The 18,469-nt window shown below is 32.1% G+C and overlaps 2 protein-coding genes across 6 annotated transcripts in view; one reads left to right on the plus strand and one right to left on the minus strand.

Moving 5' to 3' along the window:
- The window catches only part of LOC133845016 (fibrinogen-like protein 1), a 76,744-nt gene extending 59,931 nt beyond the window's left edge, over positions 1–16,813 (plus strand). For 2 of the 5 annotated variants that reach the window (XM_062279328.1, XM_062279334.1), the window contains one exon: positions 16,696–16,813. In XM_062279328.1, coding sequence (XP_062135312.1) covers positions 16,696–16,798 — 103 coding nt within the window. In that variant the 3' untranslated portion in view covers positions 16,799–16,813. Of the gene's footprint in view, positions 1–9,737; positions 10,181–10,253; positions 10,880–15,211; positions 15,467–15,535; positions 16,627–16,695 lie in introns of those variants that run through there. The other 3 variants (XM_062279331.1, XM_062279330.1, XR_009894674.1) reach the window with 3 other exon arrangements.
- LOC133845021 (fibrinogen-like protein 1) overlaps positions 1–18,469 on the minus strand; it is a 199,035-nt gene that overhangs the window by 132,688 nt on the left and 47,878 nt on the right. The window lies entirely within an intron of this gene.

Below are 18,469 nucleotides of genomic sequence, written 5' to 3' on the forward strand. Positions count from 1 at the left end.
GATGAAAGTTAAAAACGTCAAGTTAACACTGTGCTGTTAACTTAAAATTAATATTCAAAATCATCTAAATGAAATGCGTAAACAGTGTACTGCTGATAATGACACATACATACATACATATGTATGTACATTTAATTGAACATCTGAAGTAAGTGCGAAAAATCGCAGTTTATGTGCTCCACATTTTTTACTTAAGTGCATTGCATTTAAGTGCACACTTTGAAATAATGCGTAATTCTACAATTAAACATCAAATGTAATAAAAGTTCATTAGCTCTAAATATTTGATTGCATTTAAATGCAAATTCGAGATTGTTGTATAAATTAAATGTGAGTTCTTTAACTAATTTAGCTTAAATGCATTGCACTTAAGTGCACATTTGAGATTATGGCATAGTTTTGTAGACTTTTTTTATTATAAGCGGCGCTGCTTGCTTGTTTTATTTTGATCATTTTCAGTTAAATGCAAAACATTACAATTCAATAATAAGTTGCACAATTTACGGCTCTGTAATTTGAAATTGTTTGTATAAAATAAAAACAAGTGCAAAAGTCTTGTTATTTGAATTGCAAATTGCAGATAATTGCCTGATTTGAAAAAATAATAAGTGATAATATAGGGCAACAGAAGATGAAAACAAATATTGAAAACTAATTCTATAATTTTCAACGTAAATAAAATCTAAAAAATGGGAAACTTTTATTCTGAAAGCAGAGAAGAGAAACATTCCGCACTTCAAATTCTTTTCAAATTTCCAAACAAATCTCAAATAACTGCAATGCCTAGACGAAATCAATTGGCAATGGGATGTAAACCGGAACAACTGAATGCATCGATCTGTTAACGATCGAGACGGCTAGACATTTAATGGAACAATATTCGAATGCAGCGTACTATATTGTATGTTGTGTTAGAGTAGTGTTAGTAAGTCACAACAAGTCTGCGCCAGACACAGACGTGACGAAACGTGTGCGCGTATTTCAAAAATCATTTCGCTCGCCACTTGAGGCGATAAGACGAGGAAGCGAATTACGCAGAGAACCACAGCTCAAAGCGTCGTAGTATATTTTTTAGTTCTATATGAAACTAGCACATGTCTGATGGGATTCGCTCTCTCTCTCATTCACTCTCTCTCTCTCTCTCTCTCTCTCTCTCTCTCTCTCAATCTTTATCGCTGTGTTATTTAATGGGTGTCTGGGCACTCGTAAGCCGCATTGTCCATGTGCTGAAAAATCGAGTAAATACTTGCCATCTGAGAACACGATTTTACTATTTGTTTACCAACGTAATCAATATTGGAATGCAAATAGAAAAACAATGAAGCTCTCATCTGAAAACCACACCGATTTCACAACACTCTGGCAAATCACGTATACGACATGCGTTACAAACACGATGACATTGTCAGCACTTACACTTACAGTGTACTATATGCAAAATCAAAACCAATAGACACAACACAATTTGAATATTTATGAGTTGTCGTGCGAGTTGTTTCAATGTTACGACTATTTCAGATGGCAAAATTATAATTGAAGAAACTAAAAAAATGTGCAATTACCTCAATGATACCCTATCTTGAGAAACAGACAGAAAGAGAGAGAGTTATTGGCTAACCATTTCATTTTGTTCGAGAGAAATTGAGAAATTTCCTTATCGCAGTGCCCCCATTTAGTTAATTGTGATTTTGATTCGTAATCATTTCGTCAAGTCATTGAATTATTATGCTAAAATTGAACATGTGCAGTATCATTGTATTTGGTATTGAGTCAAGGCGAACAAAATGCATATCATGCAACAGCGCTTTAATTAACTGACAGACAATATATAATAACACAATTGTCCTTTCAATTCCTTTAATTTCTTGCTACAAATTTAACAAATTCCTAGCATTCGATTCCTTTCAATTCCTTTAAGCTTTTTCTTACAACTTTTTTAATTACACTTAACATCCTCTTAACGCAGCGAATGTTAAGTGCTTGTAAATAAAATTCGTTTTGCTTATTACTCATACGCCCTGTTGTATAGGCACTAATTGGCTGACGATATTACAATGCCTTGCACTACAGCTCGTCTGATAAACGTTTATCTCTACAAATACTTGTGCTCATTTATCATTCAGTAAAACGTGATCCAAGCGTTACTTAAGATTTGATTGCTTATACAATAATAACATTGTTTATTAAAGAGTTTAGAATACTGTTTTAAATTATCGATTTTTCAGCTTATTATTATACTTTTTAGACATTGCATTACAATAACCGTATTTATTTTCATTATATTATTTGTTTATCTATTACTTTATTTTATATTTTAATTATATTACATTTCAAAATACTTTAACAATTTAATTTTGAATACAATATTTACATAATATATAAAATTTTATATCTACTACTAGAATTTATTAAACGTATTGAATTTCAGTATATTGTTTTTGGTTATTTTATGGGTATAAATATATTTACCATATACATATGTATATTATATATAATTATTATTACTCGCTATCAATAGAGTAATAATAATCATAATTTAGCTATAATTTTTTTTTGACAACTCTTGTTATACCACTATACTAAATACTCATTTCGGCATATTTCATTTTTTTCAGTATATTACTTTGGTATATTTATATAATAATACCATAATGATTGGTGTTCACGGTCAAACACACTACAGTATCGATATACCGAATTTACATTTCGACATACTTTAGTATTTTTTTGGTATATTCATTTTGGTATATTTAATGAAAATACTTAAAACGAATGTATTACAGTCGAGCATACTCTACCATATAAATACACAAAATAAACATCTTTGGTATATTTCAGTATATTTTATATACTAGTTCGGTATATTTAAATAAGATTTTAACGAGAACAGATAGCGAGTGTATCAAAGTCGGGCCAGCTCTACCATATTAATATACCAAACATACATTTAGGCATGTTTCAGTATTTTGTCGGTATATTTTCTTGCGAACGAATAGCGAGTATTTCACAGTCGAGCACACTTGACAGTAGATTTCTCACTTGTTCCTCGTAGCTCTAATGTATTTGTTTTATTATCATTTTTTGCTATTCTGCTGTACAATTGATCAGCTTAACATCGAAATGGCGTCTGCCTTTTAGTTGCTTATAGTTTTCGGGTCTCACTTTTGCATTTATTAATAATTTTTTATTGGCTTTTATGTATATATATATTTTTTTTATTACGCGTTGGCGAGACTCTAGCCAATGGGCCACACCTTTAACGCGTCTGAATCCAAGTAGAACCCGTAACTATATGACATTTTGCTGTTGTTGTTGTTGTTGTTGTTGTCGATATTGTTGTTTGCTCCAGGTGTGCGTGTGTGTGTTTACTTGTGTCGAAGCGAGATGGCGAGCGGGGCTCAGGTAATAATTCTGTATTCTGTATTTGCATAGCAATTTTGGTTGTATTTCATTTTATGTGTTGTTTACTTTTCAGTTTTATGCCCATATGCGAAAACAAGAGCGTCGCGAACAAAAAATAAAATCATAAAAGCACCGAGTGAGCATTGACAATAGTAAAAAGGGATGCCAGACTAGCAGCTACCCTGTAGCTTCGTTTGTAAATATAATTTTAAAAGTCAGTCAAATTATTGTGTTTTCTATTATTACAATTATCACAACAGAAAACAAAACAGAAAGAAAATTCCAAAACCATTCTTAGCTCTAATTAAAGTACAAATCTAGAGCTATAGAAATAACCTTTTCTTATTTTTAAAATTGTTTCAGTTTATGTTATTTTCAATGTAAAGAGTCTCGCACGGGACGAATTTCGACATAGAATTACCCATATATAATATATATTATATTTCGAGAAAGTTACTAACAAATAATGCAATCTAATTTATCAATTTAAGAAATTTAATATAATAATTCAATAATAATTTACTATAAATAGTACAAAATATAATAATATTTATAGAAAATATTATCTAGAAATTACAAATTTAATTTACCTATTGCAGTTCATTTTTATATGAAACAATTTAATTGAAATTCTTGTTAGTGAGAACATTTAATATATCTACTTGATTTAATTTTTTTTAAAATTTATCTTTATTATCTTAAACAAATGAAATTTGTAAATATGGATAAACATACAATAATGTATTTATAATATGTGCAGTTATTAATTTTTTCCATTAAATATCGATTGCCGTGCTATTTCATGGTAATTTCAAATATTCGAAACACAAATAAATATATTTATACCATATTTTTTTTTTTATATATATATCCAACACCAACATGAAATCGGTCCCACACTTAGAAGATATTTAATATACAAATTATATTATAATATACAACATTTTAATGAGACTTACATAATAATATAATAAGGGTACACATAATATTTAATGCTGCATTTGCGTAAATCATTTTATAAAAAAACCTTATTCAAATATTAATGTTTACTTATAACTACAGATGCTTTAAGCTGAACTATTCACAGCAATACTCGTACAACAAATATGCCAAACTTGACCTAGACGACAATGGGGCAGCATTATCAGCTTTGCACGCGTGCTGCTGGGGTGTGAAAACGCGACAGATAATGTCTGAGGGAACGAGGAGAGTCGAGTCGAGTCGAGTCGGGAGAGGCGAGACGAGTAGACTGGGCTGGGCGCACCCTCATGCGACTGACTTATGCGCACCTAGGCCAAACTCGTTGCGTTGCTTGGCATTTTATTTATAGAAATAATCAAAAATTCAATGTGAAATCAATATTTGACATGGCGTTTACTTCAACTGTTAAACACAGCGCCTCACCCCGCCCCTTGCAATCCCTTGCCCAGCCAACATATTATTTATTGCGTTGAAAAGTTTCATTATCAAAAAAAGAAAAAGTAAGTAAAGAAAACCGAAAAATAAATAAGAAATCGAGTGTGCTCGACTGTGAGACACCAGTTATTCATTTTAAAAATATACCAAGTACCACTAAATACACTAAAATATACCGAAATCTGTATTTGGTATATTAATATGGTACTACATTTTAAAAATAACACAAAATATGACAGAATGTCAGCCAAGGCACCTAAGAATTGTAGTATGTAGACGTTTTTTTCCATATAAAATAAATAAATAACTTATGCAATGCATGTTATGCATGTTTTGGAGGTGCCTCAATCAGAGTGGAATAAGTGCTTCGACAATTGATTTGAGGGCATTCAAAAGTATATAAATCTTGCTGGAGAATACTGTGACAAACAATAAATCCATTTTTTTTTATAAATATTCGCATTTTCATTATTAGGCCAGAAATATAAATACCAACCCTCGTATCTGATCGCAAGGAAGTTTTTAGAAATCATGAACTCTATTGTTATTATTTCCTGTACCAAAATTCAGGACTTCAGTTTTAAAAATACGATTAATATTCGATTTTCATGGATTTGAGGGAGTGAAAGTGGGCGTGGCAAACATTTCAAACAATTTTGATTTGCATGCAAACATATCAACCAAAAATTCTAGCTCTATGTCTTATAGTCTCTGAAATATAGGTGTTCATACAGACGGACAGACAGACAGACAGACGTACATTGGTAAATTATCTCCGTCTGTTGATGCTGATCATGAATATATATACTTTAAAGGGACACAAATGCCTCCTTCTCCCTGTTACATGCATTTCCTTCAGGCACAAAAGTATAACAACCTTCTAGCCTATGAGTAGCGGGTATAATAAATACTCACATAAATGTAGACTTAATTTTTTTTCGCCCTTTTTTGTTGTTTTCACAATTTACATAAGGCAACGTCAGTTGTTGCCGCTGCAACTTTGTTGTTAGTGACTGTGGCAAGCGTAGCGGAGAGTTTTGGGTGCTGGAAATGTAACCGAAAATAGCGGCGACAATGACACCAAATGGCAGATAGCAGCCAAGTGGAATTGTGCTCGCACAGTGGGGCAAAAGTGCCCTTGACATTGTCCCCTCGCACTCTCCGAAGTGTAAAACACACGTTGCACTGGGCGTATGCGTAATGTGCGCTATTTATAAATGTTGCGTATACGACGCTTAATCAGTTTTTAATCGACTTTTCGTTTTAATTGTGCAATTACTTAAGTAGCAGTTCATTAACGCAGCTGCCGCTTCAATTCAATTGGTCCCACTGTGCGACAGTCACAAAACCAAAAACCAAAAAAAAAAACAACAGCAAAATGAGAGACACAAATACAAATGCCATGCAAAACATTTTAAAATTCAAATCAACGCGATTTTTGTTTGTTTCCTTATTTTATTTTGCACAGTTTTGTTTTGTTTGTTTTTTTTCTCTTTTCTTTTCTTTTTGTTTGTGTGTGTTGTTATTTTTTTTTTAATTTCTGGTCACGTATTTGTTTTGTTTCGTTTCATTTTTGGAAACAATATTGTGCCACGACAATAACAGCCGTCGGGCCGGCAACGTGTCCGTGTTAAGGGGGGGGAGATGCGGGAACTGGAGTACGGACATGGTTAGACTCTGAGACGCGGTTGTGACTTCAACTTCGACTGCAACACCAACTGCGATTGCGGCTCTCGCTGTCGCTGTCGCTGTGGTTGTGGCTTCTCTGATGCTGTGGTTCGCTGCAGCGAAATTTCTGTAATTTGAGCCAATTACTGAAGCCGGGCTCGCTTGGAGCTGCTTGTCATTTACCAAACTGTTTAGCATTTCCAAAAAAGCGCTGCAACTTTCAGCCCAATACCCTGGAATGAGATGCCACCAGCAGCGAGTATCTAAGCTATTATGTTAAAAGAAATGTACAAAATTGTTGCTTTAATTCATCCAATGCTAAAACATAATACTCACACAACTTAATCCAAAGTCACCAAGTATCGCTTTTTCAATTGTCTCTATTGAAATGTAGAAATTGTACTAGAACTTTATTCTAAATTCCCATCTTCATATCTAGCTTTCGTATTCCTATTTTGATTGTCACTCAACTTAAGTCAAAGTCAACAAATATCGCTCTTCACTAGACTTTAATGAAATGTACAAAATTGTTACTATAATTGTTCCAATGCTAAAACATAATACTCTAGAATGCAATGCTGCCAACAGCGAATGTTTAAGCTTTCATGTTACTATTCCGATTATCACACAACTTAATCCAAAGTCAACAATTTTCGTTTTTTCAATTGGCTCTATTGAAATTGTACTAGAATTTTTTACTAATAACCTTTTTACCATAATCATATCTAAGCTTTCGTATTACTATTTTGATTGTCACTCAACTTAAGTCAAACTCAACAAATATCGCTTTAAGAAAAAACAAATTAATTCACAATAATAAATCGTTTATACTTGTATACACCCAAAACAGTTATTTTAGTAAAAAAGCCACAGCGATTTATTCCTTAGCTTAAGTAAATTGTCTACTTAAAAAAACTGTTTATTATAATATTACAATTTAGTTAGTCACCTTAAAGGTTAACTAAAAAATGAATTGAGAAGCCTAGTTAATTGATTAATAAAAAATGCTTCTAGATTTATATTCTCAATTGTATTTATATTGAATATTAAATGTTGCTCTCTACGAAAGTTAAATAGACCCATAGTAAACAAGAATTTGTACAGGGTAACTCTTAAGGATTTCCATTTATTTATGCTTTTAGCAGCCACACAAACATTCGTTGGCTCTTTAAATTTGATTTAGGCTCTGCGGTGTTCGTATCTGAGCATAAATCGTCCTTCTATTATGGCATGCACATTTGCAAAATGCGAATACGTGATCTTCGCATTATAATTACTCTTTCGAGTTCTCAAGTTGTTGTTGCTCTCCACTCAGCTCTCGTATTCTTAATGGCCATGGCACATTTCTCTGTCATTTCGTGCATTTAATGATTTCTTTTGTATTTGTGTTTCCCTTTTTGTTTTCGTTTTCGTTTTTATTTTCTGGTCAATTTAATTTGACTGCTCTGCTATTGTTCGTTATTTATTTATTTCCCTGCTGCTGGACGCCATCTCCATTATTAGACACATGATTTTTGATGGCACTTTAATTATTTTCTTATAATTTTATAGTCATTTTGAGGTAAAAGAAATGCAATTTCAAAATTAAGTTATTGCATTACTATCAACTCGAAAAATTCCAACAAAATCATATATGTATATATGTACATATGTATATATATCTATGTTGCTGAGTTTGAGAGATTTTGTGCGTCATAGTCAACTAAGTAAACTTGCGCTGATTTAAATGCTATCATTGTATAATATGTACATATATAAAAAACAGATTTAGAGAATACATCACTCAAAAGAGAAAAGTTTAAATTTCAAAGTACAAGTTCAAACGAATGGAAACGAAATATTGAGAGAGCTTTCCGCTTACTCTCTAAAAATATGCTTTAGGCCGCTCTTTTCCTTATCATCGAGGTACCCGACAAATAAGATGCCGAAAACCGCGCAAATTTGCACACGTTTGAACATTTTCTCTAAACAACAAATTAAACGAAAATCCCAACCTTACGAATTTACTCGGACAATTTGTGTTTTATTGTGAAATTTTAGTCATATGTATAGATAATTGAATTACATATTTTTGAAGCATTTGTATAAATCCCACTATATTAGCATACATACATATATGTATACTAATTAAAAATATAATTCTCTGATAGTTTATGAAAGAGGGAACACTCAGCATAAACAAAGAATCAAATGTATATTATCAATAAATATCAATAATAAATTATATGAAAGAGAACAAAAGTTAAAACAGAAAAGGATTATGTATACGAGTAACAAAAGAAGTTGATATTAGTCAAGCGGAAGCAGTTGCTACTTCGTTAAAACGGAAGACGATGCTAGTTGTGATGATATATAAAAGAAGAAGTTGCTTCTAAGCTCAAACAGTTGCACGCTTGGAGGCGAGTGTGAGCGAGTACGCGATAGTCAATAGTCAAAACAGGCGCTGGCTGATCGTGTCTATCCCACGGACGCATGTTCTTCTGCATGTACAAAAACAAAGAGCAAATCTCAACAACAACAATTGTGTGTTGCTGATGATAGAGCAAAGGAGAGTGAGTGCGATAGCGTCATATATTGTATTCAAATGAACGCACACTGACTTGCATATGCATTGCGTAGAACATTTTTTGGGTGCGCTTGCTTTTGATTATGTTTATTAATTATGTGAACGTTAATTATATTCACTTTTCAGATTTAACTATAAGTAAACATATATGAAATTTGCACTGAAACTTCAAAGTTGAAAATAAATTTAGTTAGTTTATTTTCAATTGTTGATGTCACTGAAAGTTGATTTGAAAACTTTCTACCAAGAATTCCTGATTATAGGGTTTGCCGAATTATTTTTTTTGTGATAATTCACTTCAATATTAATGTAACACTTTTGTGGAAGCTGAGTCAACAATTTATGAAACGCATAGTAAAACCATCAGTATTCTTAACTTTTCTTTTTTTCTAAAAACAAAACGCTGGGTAAAAATATTAAAAATTAACATAAAAATAAATAAAGTAAATTTCAAATAAATTTATAGGGTAATTTTCAATTTTTATGTGTACTTTATTTAGCATCCAACATTTGCGTCACCATTGCGACGATAAGCAATAGAATCGCTCTCACGGGCAAAGAAGAGATAGGGAGAGACACAGAGACAGAGCGAGAAAGAGGGATAGAGAGAAAGAGAAAGAGTAGTAAGGGTGTATGGTAAGGCTATGTTACATCATTAAATATCTTGGTCCATTGATGCTGCCTTCGCTGTCCATCTGATGTAAATTCATTTTAGTTCTCCTCCCGAATAATGCAGTAAATTTTCACTGTAGTGTGAAATAATAATCAGAGCTCGAACATATAAACCATTTCTAATTCCATCATCTAGAATCCTCTCTCAGGCAGGCGAACGAAAATCGACATTGTCTCTTCTCTCTTCTTGGATCAAGACTCTTCTTACTTTCACCATGTACTATCTCTCCCGCTAAGAACTTTTGAGCTGAACCCACATCCGTTGATCACGTGAAAGCTCAAAAACAAAACAGCAACTCGGAGCTGAATTCTTCGATTTAAATTCAACTTTTAGTTTCAAATTCATTTTGTTTGCATGCAGTTGAAATATTCAAAATGTGCAAAATAAAAATCAACGCAGCTGTTTTCCTCATAGTTCTTAAAATGTTTTTAGTGGCCACATCTGCCTTCGAAGAGGTGAGAACATTTACATACATAAAGCAGTATGATACAGTGAGTGCTAAGAATGTTTACATTTTCTTCTTATCAGACATGCGAATTCGACCGAGAAATGGAAAAAAAGTGCCGGATTCATAATTATAAAACCGTGAAACCGTTGCTCGATTATTTTAGACAGGTTAGAAATGAGTTAGAAGACAAAGAAATTAAGGAAAATAAGTTAAATGAATTAAATTCGGATCTTATGGAAAAGTATCATGAAATTGTGAGAATTCATGAAAAATTCATGAATGAGGCAGCTATACTAGATGAATATAAAAACAAAGTATTTAAAGGGGAAAACGATTTGCAATTGAGTCAAAATAAAGTTGAGAAATTAGAATCTAAAATTAAATCACAAAAACAAATTATTGACAAATTAACACCAATTTCTAAACTTTATGATAAATGTAAAAAAGAAGTAGCAGATAAATCCAGTAGTTTAAGGTATTCTGAAGTTCAATTAAAACAACTTAATTTTAGTCTACTTGAAAAGGGTGAAAATATAAGGAGACTTAATGCAAATATTGAAAAGATTACAGAGCAACAGCAAACACTTAAGTTGCAATTAGATGAGAGTCAAAATATGTCAATTAAGAAAAACAAAGAAAATCAGATATGTCGACCTGAAATTGATACATTGAATAAGACTTTACCCTATACTGTTATCCCCTCAAGTTGCTCTCTTGGAGATTATCCTGGTGTTCATCAAGTCAATGTCTCTGGCGTAGGTTTATTCGATGTTTTATGCGATAGTCAGTTAGCTGGACCTGGATGGATTGTAATACAACAACGAGTTGGGGCAAATGAGAGTTTTAATAGGGACTGGGCAACGTATCGCAAGGTTTACGTTTTCCTTAGGAATGATTTCTTCTTAGGATTAAAGAAGATACATTGTATCACAAGATTGCAGCTTTTCGAACTCGATATTCATTAGGTTGGTACAGATGACAAGATCGGCAAGATCGGGCAATGTATCGCTAAGAATCGGTTCCCCAGATAACGATTTCTGTCTTGGATTGGATGAAATCTATCGAATGACGAAGTCCCAACAACACGAGCTTTAAATTCATTTGGTATTCACAGATTACTTAACAAAACTCGTTACGAAGACTTACATATGATATATCCGGTGAATACAATGGTTACGTATTGAGCTTGGGAGCAAGAATGAGATATAATTGCGATGTGGCTAAACATCGATTGAGACAATGACATTTCTTCCGATAATTGCGCATGTGATAGCAGTTCTGGCAGGACTTGTTTTTTATTTGTAATTATTTCAAACTGTTAAATGCATAGGTGCATTATAATAAATTATCTATTTTTACATTGTTTCTTCAATGAAAGATTCTGACCACGATCTCAATGAAGTTACGTTAATTGTTTCCAAAATATTGTTCTGTGTTTTGTTTATAAAAAAAATATTTTCTTAATTATTATACTATTTGGTATTTAAAGTATAAAATCATTTTTAAATTAACCTATTAAATGTGGTGAGTTGGTATTAAATGCGTTACTTTGATACATTTTTAATTTCAATAATTTTAATGCCAATTCTTTATTAAAATAGAAAATATTCGAGATCTCTTAGCTGATCTACCCTTCGAAACACACTGTATATCATCATCTTCCGCCTCTCCTGATCGCTAGAATTAACAGAATTATAGATAGAAGCGGTGCTCAACAGCGGTTGCTAAGCTGCAGAGAGAGATCAGCGGAGAGAGCCAGCAAATATTATATTTTTGACTGCTCGTCACAAGTCTGACGTCATGAAGGCCGCTCTTTTCCTTATCATCTGAGCAAATATGTACAGCAGCGAAATTAAAAATTGCATCACTTGAAAAATCTAAATATTTCTATAAAATAATAAGAAAACCCAACTGAACTTTAATTACATAAAAGAAATATGTAAATTAAAAAAACAATAAATATTACATAAACAAACATAAAAATAAAATTGGTTCTATTTTTAGTTTCAGAACTGTATTTCACATCAGTAAAAATCAAAGTCAAAGCACTTTTTCCTTCTATAATTATAATTTATATAAGAACGATTCTCTTGCAGTTTGAATCTCAAACTAATTCAAAATATAAGTCCAATATATTATTAAAGAGGAAACATTAAGCATTAACTAAGAATCAAATGTACATATATTATCAATAAATATTAATAATAATTAATATGAAAGAGAACAAAAGTTAAAACAGAAAAGGATTATGTATACGAGTAACAAAAGAAGTTGCTATTATTCAAGCGGAAGCAGTTGCTACTTCATTAAAACGGAAGACGATGCTAGTTGTGGTGCTGTATAACAGAAGAAGTTGCTTCTAAGCTCAAACAGTTGCACGCTTGGAGGCGAGTGTGAGCGAGTACGCGATAGTCAATAGTCAAAACAGGCGCTGGCTGATCGTGTCTATCCCACGGACGCATGTTCATCTGCATGTACAAAAACAAAGAATAAATCTCAACAACAACAACTGTGTGTTGCTGATAGAGCAAAGGAGAGTGAGTGCGATAGCGTCATATATTCTACTCACATGTACGCACACTGACTTGCATATGCATTGCGTAGAACATTTTGTCGCTGCGCTTGCTTTTGATTATGTTTATTAATTATGTGAACGTTAATTAAATGCACTTTTCAGATTCAACTATAAGTAAACATATATGAAATTTGCACTGAAACTTCAAAGTTGAAAATAAATTTAGTTAGTTTATTTTCAATTGTTGATGTCACTGAAAGTTTATTTGAAAACCTTCTACCAAGAGTTACCGATTATAGGGCTTGCTAAATTATCATTTTCAATTTTAATGTTTGTGGAAGCTGAGTCAACATTTTTAGAAACGCATAGTCTAACCATCAATATTCTTCACTTTTCTTCTCTTGTAAAAGCTAACATATAAAAATAACTAAGTAAATTTTAAATACATTTATAGGGTAATTTTATAAGCGAGCAATCTCGACGAATATTTATTTTTATATTTTGTGTAGCCTCCAAATTTTTATTTCACTATTGCGACGATAAGAAATATAATCGCTCTCACGGACAATGAAAATATGAAGAGAGAGAGAGTGCTGATCATGATACGTTAGGTCTATGTGACATCATTAATATCTTGCCTCCTTGATCCTGACTTTAAAATAACGTTCCTGTGATACAATTTCTTATTAATTTCTCTAGTTTAATAATACATTACTTTTATCTTCTAAGTCTAAGTAAAACCAAAATTCGTATAAACGAATCATTCACAAGCATTGATCAGCGTCGGCAGCCGAGATGATATAGCCATGTCCTTGTGTCCGTCTACTGCAAACGTGTCTTAGTTACTTTGACTAACAATCTGGTAAATTTTGTACTTTATCGCAGATTTTGAGTGTAGTACTTTACGAATATACCAAGTATAGCCTTTGCTTTACTTTAATATTTTGTTGGTATATTTGTAGAATACATATGGTTTTATTTACAATGGGTATCTCACAGTAGAACACTTTCGGCTGCATCGAATTTTGCAACTGTACTCGTATTTTGAGACAAGAACTGATGCAAAAGGTTTTGTGTATTTATGTATGTGATAATGCAGAATAACAAATGAAGAAATCTGTCAAAACTTAACAGTGTTGATGACGATTCAGAATATATATTGAATATATTTTGTATGCTCGAAAATGTTTTCTTCTGTGCGTAGCGCACATTTCGCCTTCGAAGAATTTAATTTTGTTTACTTTCAACATTTAAATAATTGGTGCAGGTCAGCGAATTATGATTTTGTTGAAGCGTTCTCCCAAAAAGACGTCATTCTGACAATTGTTACCAAGCTGCTCGGCTCAGTTTAGAGACAAAGGCCAGCATTGCGATGATAAGCGGCTCAGTTTAGAGACAAATGCCAGCATTGCGATGATAAGCAACTGAGAGTTAGGAGAGAAACACGTGCAGGCACGATGCGTGAAAGACATAGGAGCAATTATGTATACATATGTACATACTATGTATGTAGTTACTGGACACATAGTTCAAAATAAATCAAATGAAAACAATCTTGTCGAGATTGCACGACTACAAGATACCCAGTCCCCTGAACTTGAAAGTGTGTTTTATTAAATCTTAGTTGGAAATATTAATAGTACTTATTATTATGTTCAAAATTGTTTTCAATTGTTTGCTTAATTAAAAAAATTTTATTTCCCTACAGATTTTCCAAGTATATTAAAACATCTTGTATGCACAGAACAGAAAAGCCAACCATAATAAAGGGTATTACTCTTTAAATCAGTATTACTCTAAAAACGTAAAACCCAAAATACAGCGTCCAATGTTAAAGTCATGTTGATCTGACATCATGAAATACATTTCATAAAATAACAACATACATATATGTTAAAAGCACACAAAGTGAAAACTCTCTTGCCAGACTTAAACGACACTTCACCTAACCCTGCAGAGTAAAAGGAGTCAGGAGTCCTTATTGAGTAGTAATTGTAAAGTCAGGTTTATCTTTCTTGTGATTTGCATTACTCATTTTAAGATTGAATTAGCACATATTAAATATAAATTTAACTCAAGATCAGCCATTTTCCTGCATTGAATTAAGTTAGGTTTAAACCAAACCAAATGTAAATTGTTTATTGTGTTTTATATAATATGAATTAAACATACAAAAGAAGCATGAGTGTGTCGCCTCATCAATTGGAACGCATCTGCGTCAGCATTGCGGAGATAAGCCATAGAATCGCTCTCACTGATTGAAAACGGTGACGTAGAAGAGAGACATAGAGACATCATCATTATGTTGGCTCATTGATCTTGACTTCAATATAATATATGTGATATGTGATAAATACATACGTATGTATAATACAGTGCAATTTTACACTACACAGTTTTCTAATTTTAAGTATAATCAAAATTCGAATAAATAAATTACTCAAAAACTGTCATCACTTCTAATTTCATTATCAAGAAGCCTCTCTTAGACATGAGACAGAAAGTTGACATTGCCTCGACATTGACACAGTTTCCTATCGCCTTCATTTCCGCTACGAACTTTTGAGCTGATCCCACATCCGTTCATCACGTGATAATTCCAAAATCATATAGCACTCAGAACTGTAATTTTCGTCGATTTAAATTAAACTTTTAGTTTCAAATTCATCTTGCTTGCATGCAGTCGAAACATTCAAAATGTGCAAAATAAAAATCAACGCAACTGTTTTCTTAATAATACTTCAAATATTCTTGGTGGCAGCAGCTGCCTTTGAAGAGGTGAGAACAGTTACATAAAGCAGTGTAATACAGTGCGTGCTAAGAATGTTTACATTTTCTTTTTATAAGACATGCGAATTCGATCGAAAATTGGAAGAACAGTGCCGAATGCATAACTATAAGACAGTGAAACCTTTGCTTGACTATTTTAGGCAAGTTCGAAATGAGTTAGAAGACAAAGAAATTAAGGAAAATAAGTTAAATGAATTAAATTCGGATCTTATGGAAAAGTATCATGAAATTGTGAGAATTCATGAAAAATTCATGAAGGAGGCAACTCTCTTAGATGAATATAAAAACAAAGTATTTAAAGAGAAAAACGATTTGCAATCGTGTCAAAATAAAGTTGATAAATTCGAATCTGAAATTAATTCAAAACAAAATATTATTGTGAAATTAGAAAGAGAATTAGCTGAGAAGTCCACCAACTTTGAAATTTGTCAAGTTCAATTAAAATCTCTCAATTCAAGCTTAATTGAAAAAGATGAAAAAATTAAGAGATTTAGTGAGAATATTCAAAATATAACAGAACATCAGAAAACAATTAAATTGCAATTAGAGCAGAGTAAAATTAAATTAATAAAGAAAGATAAAGATAATCAGATATGTCGAGCTGAAGTTGATATATTGAATAAGACTTTACTCAATACTCTTATCCCATCAAGTTGCTCTCCTTTTGGAGATTCAGATGTTCATCCACTCAATGTTTCTGGCATTGGTTTCTTCGATGTTTTATGCGATAGTCAGTTAGCTGGACCTGGATGGATTGTAATACAACAACGAGTTGGGGGAAATGAGGATTTCAATAGGGATTGGGCAACGTATCGCAAAGGTTTCGGTTCTTATAAGAGCGATTTTTTCCTGGGACTCGAGAAAATACATCGTATCACCAGATTGAAGCGATTCGAACTTTATATACATTTGGTTACTGTGAATGGAAGTACCTACAACGCTCGTTATGACGACTTCAAAATATCTGATGAAGACAGTGGATATAAACTGAGTTTGGGTAAATTCAGTGGAACTATTATTTGGGATGCGATGAGAGTCAGCGAAAACATGAAATTCACAACATTCGATCGCGACAACGACATTGGTGATAATAATAATTGCGCAGTTAAATACAAAAGTGGCTGGTGGCACAGCAGTTGTTATAATTGGTAAATATTGCAAATTCTTATTTTCGATGAAACACACATAATTATTGATTTTTAATTTTTCTTATGCAGTAATTTAAATGCACCATATGGGCCAGATCTAGTTTGGTTCATTCGATATCCATTGAAAAAAGCTAAGATGCTAATTCGCCCCAAAGAATCGATGAAGAAGTGAGCAATTGGAGAGCTGAAATTCTCTCAATTATGTAATCATTTATATATAATTGGTTGATTAAAATTAAAAATAACGATCGACTATATAATGCAGCTATTTATTTTTAAAGTTGAAAAAAATATTTTTTTTGTTGTATTTTTTGTTCTCTAGGTGCTTTCAATAGAAATGCAAATATTTAAAAGTAAGTAAACTTATGATTATTGTGCTTATATATTCTTTCAATCGAACCGTGAATATTAAAGTAATTAGAGTATAATCAAAATTAAAGTATTATTTGATATACACATATTCGATTCTTAACTAAACATTCAATAAACAGATTAAATTAATAAACTCGTTGATGTAGCAGCATCTAATGAATTTAATAAAACTTTCATTAAATTGAGAAGATCAGACAATATTCTCTTCTGTTGACCCGATAAGAGTGTCTATCTCTTATCATTAAAGTCTTATTATAAAAGCCATCGAATGGTGGATTGTTTTTTTATTAACACAGATTAAATGTTCTGATTTAATTGTAGATTTAAGTGCATTATTCCATTCCATATTCATCTTCCTTGAGTGCATTAGAAAGAATCGCAATGAGCACAATATTAATAAATGCAGTTTTGTTACTAATAATACATGAAATATTTGTGGTTGCAACATCAGCTATAGGAAATAATAATAACATAAAGCAGTGTATTACAGTGAGTGCTGAAAGTGTATTTATTTTCCTTGTATTATACATATGAAGTCGACCAATAAATGTACGAACAGTGTCGCATTTATAACTATAAAACTATAAAGACAGGTTAGAAAAGAGTTAGCTAAATTATGGAAATGAAGTTTAATAAATTAAATTCGGATCTTTTGGAAAAGTATTATGCAGTTTTATTAGATGAATATAACAGCAAAGTACTTAAAGGGGGAAACGATTTGCATTTACGTCAAAACAAAGTTGAGAAATTAAAATCTGAGATTAATTAAAAAAAAAAGCTATTGTGAAATTAGAAAAGGGATTAGCAGATAAATTCACCCAATTTAGAAACTTGTGGAGTTAATTTAAAAACTCTCCATTAGAAAGAAAGATGAAGTTATTAAGTTATGTCAATCTGAAATTGATACATTAAATCAGACATCAGAAAATATCAGAGAACAGCAGAAAACAATCGAATTGCGTTTAAAAGAAAATTAAAACATGTTAATAATGAAAGATAAAGATAGTCAGCTATGTTGAGCTGAAATTGCTACCTTGAATAAGAATTTACTCACATCGTGTTGTTCTTCTTTTGAAGAGTATCCGAGTATTCATAAAATCAATGTTTCTGGAGTTGGTTTCTTCGATGGTGAGTTAGCTGGACCTGGATGGATTGTAATTCAACAACGAGTTGGTGGAAATGAGATTTTTAATAGGGATTGGGCAACGTATCGCGAAGGATTCGGTGCAAAGAATAGTGATTTCTTTTTAGGATTGGAAAATATATATCGTCTGACGAATTCGCAGCCTCACAGGATCTATATATATATTGTTATTGTTATTGGCAATAAAAATTTGATCAATTGCGACAATTTTAAAATATCTGATGAACATAATGATTACAAACTGGTAGTGAGTCGTTGCAACGAAAGTTGGAATGCAATAGATTATGAAATAAAATTCTCGACATTCGACAAAGACGATTGCAGCTA

This window comes from Drosophila sulfurigaster, chromosome 3 (genome assembly GCF_023558435.1).
Source record: "Drosophila sulfurigaster albostrigata strain 15112-1811.04 chromosome 3, ASM2355843v2, whole genome shotgun sequence".
NCBI classification, from domain to species: domain Eukaryota; kingdom Metazoa; phylum Arthropoda; class Insecta; order Diptera; family Drosophilidae; genus Drosophila; species Drosophila sulfurigaster.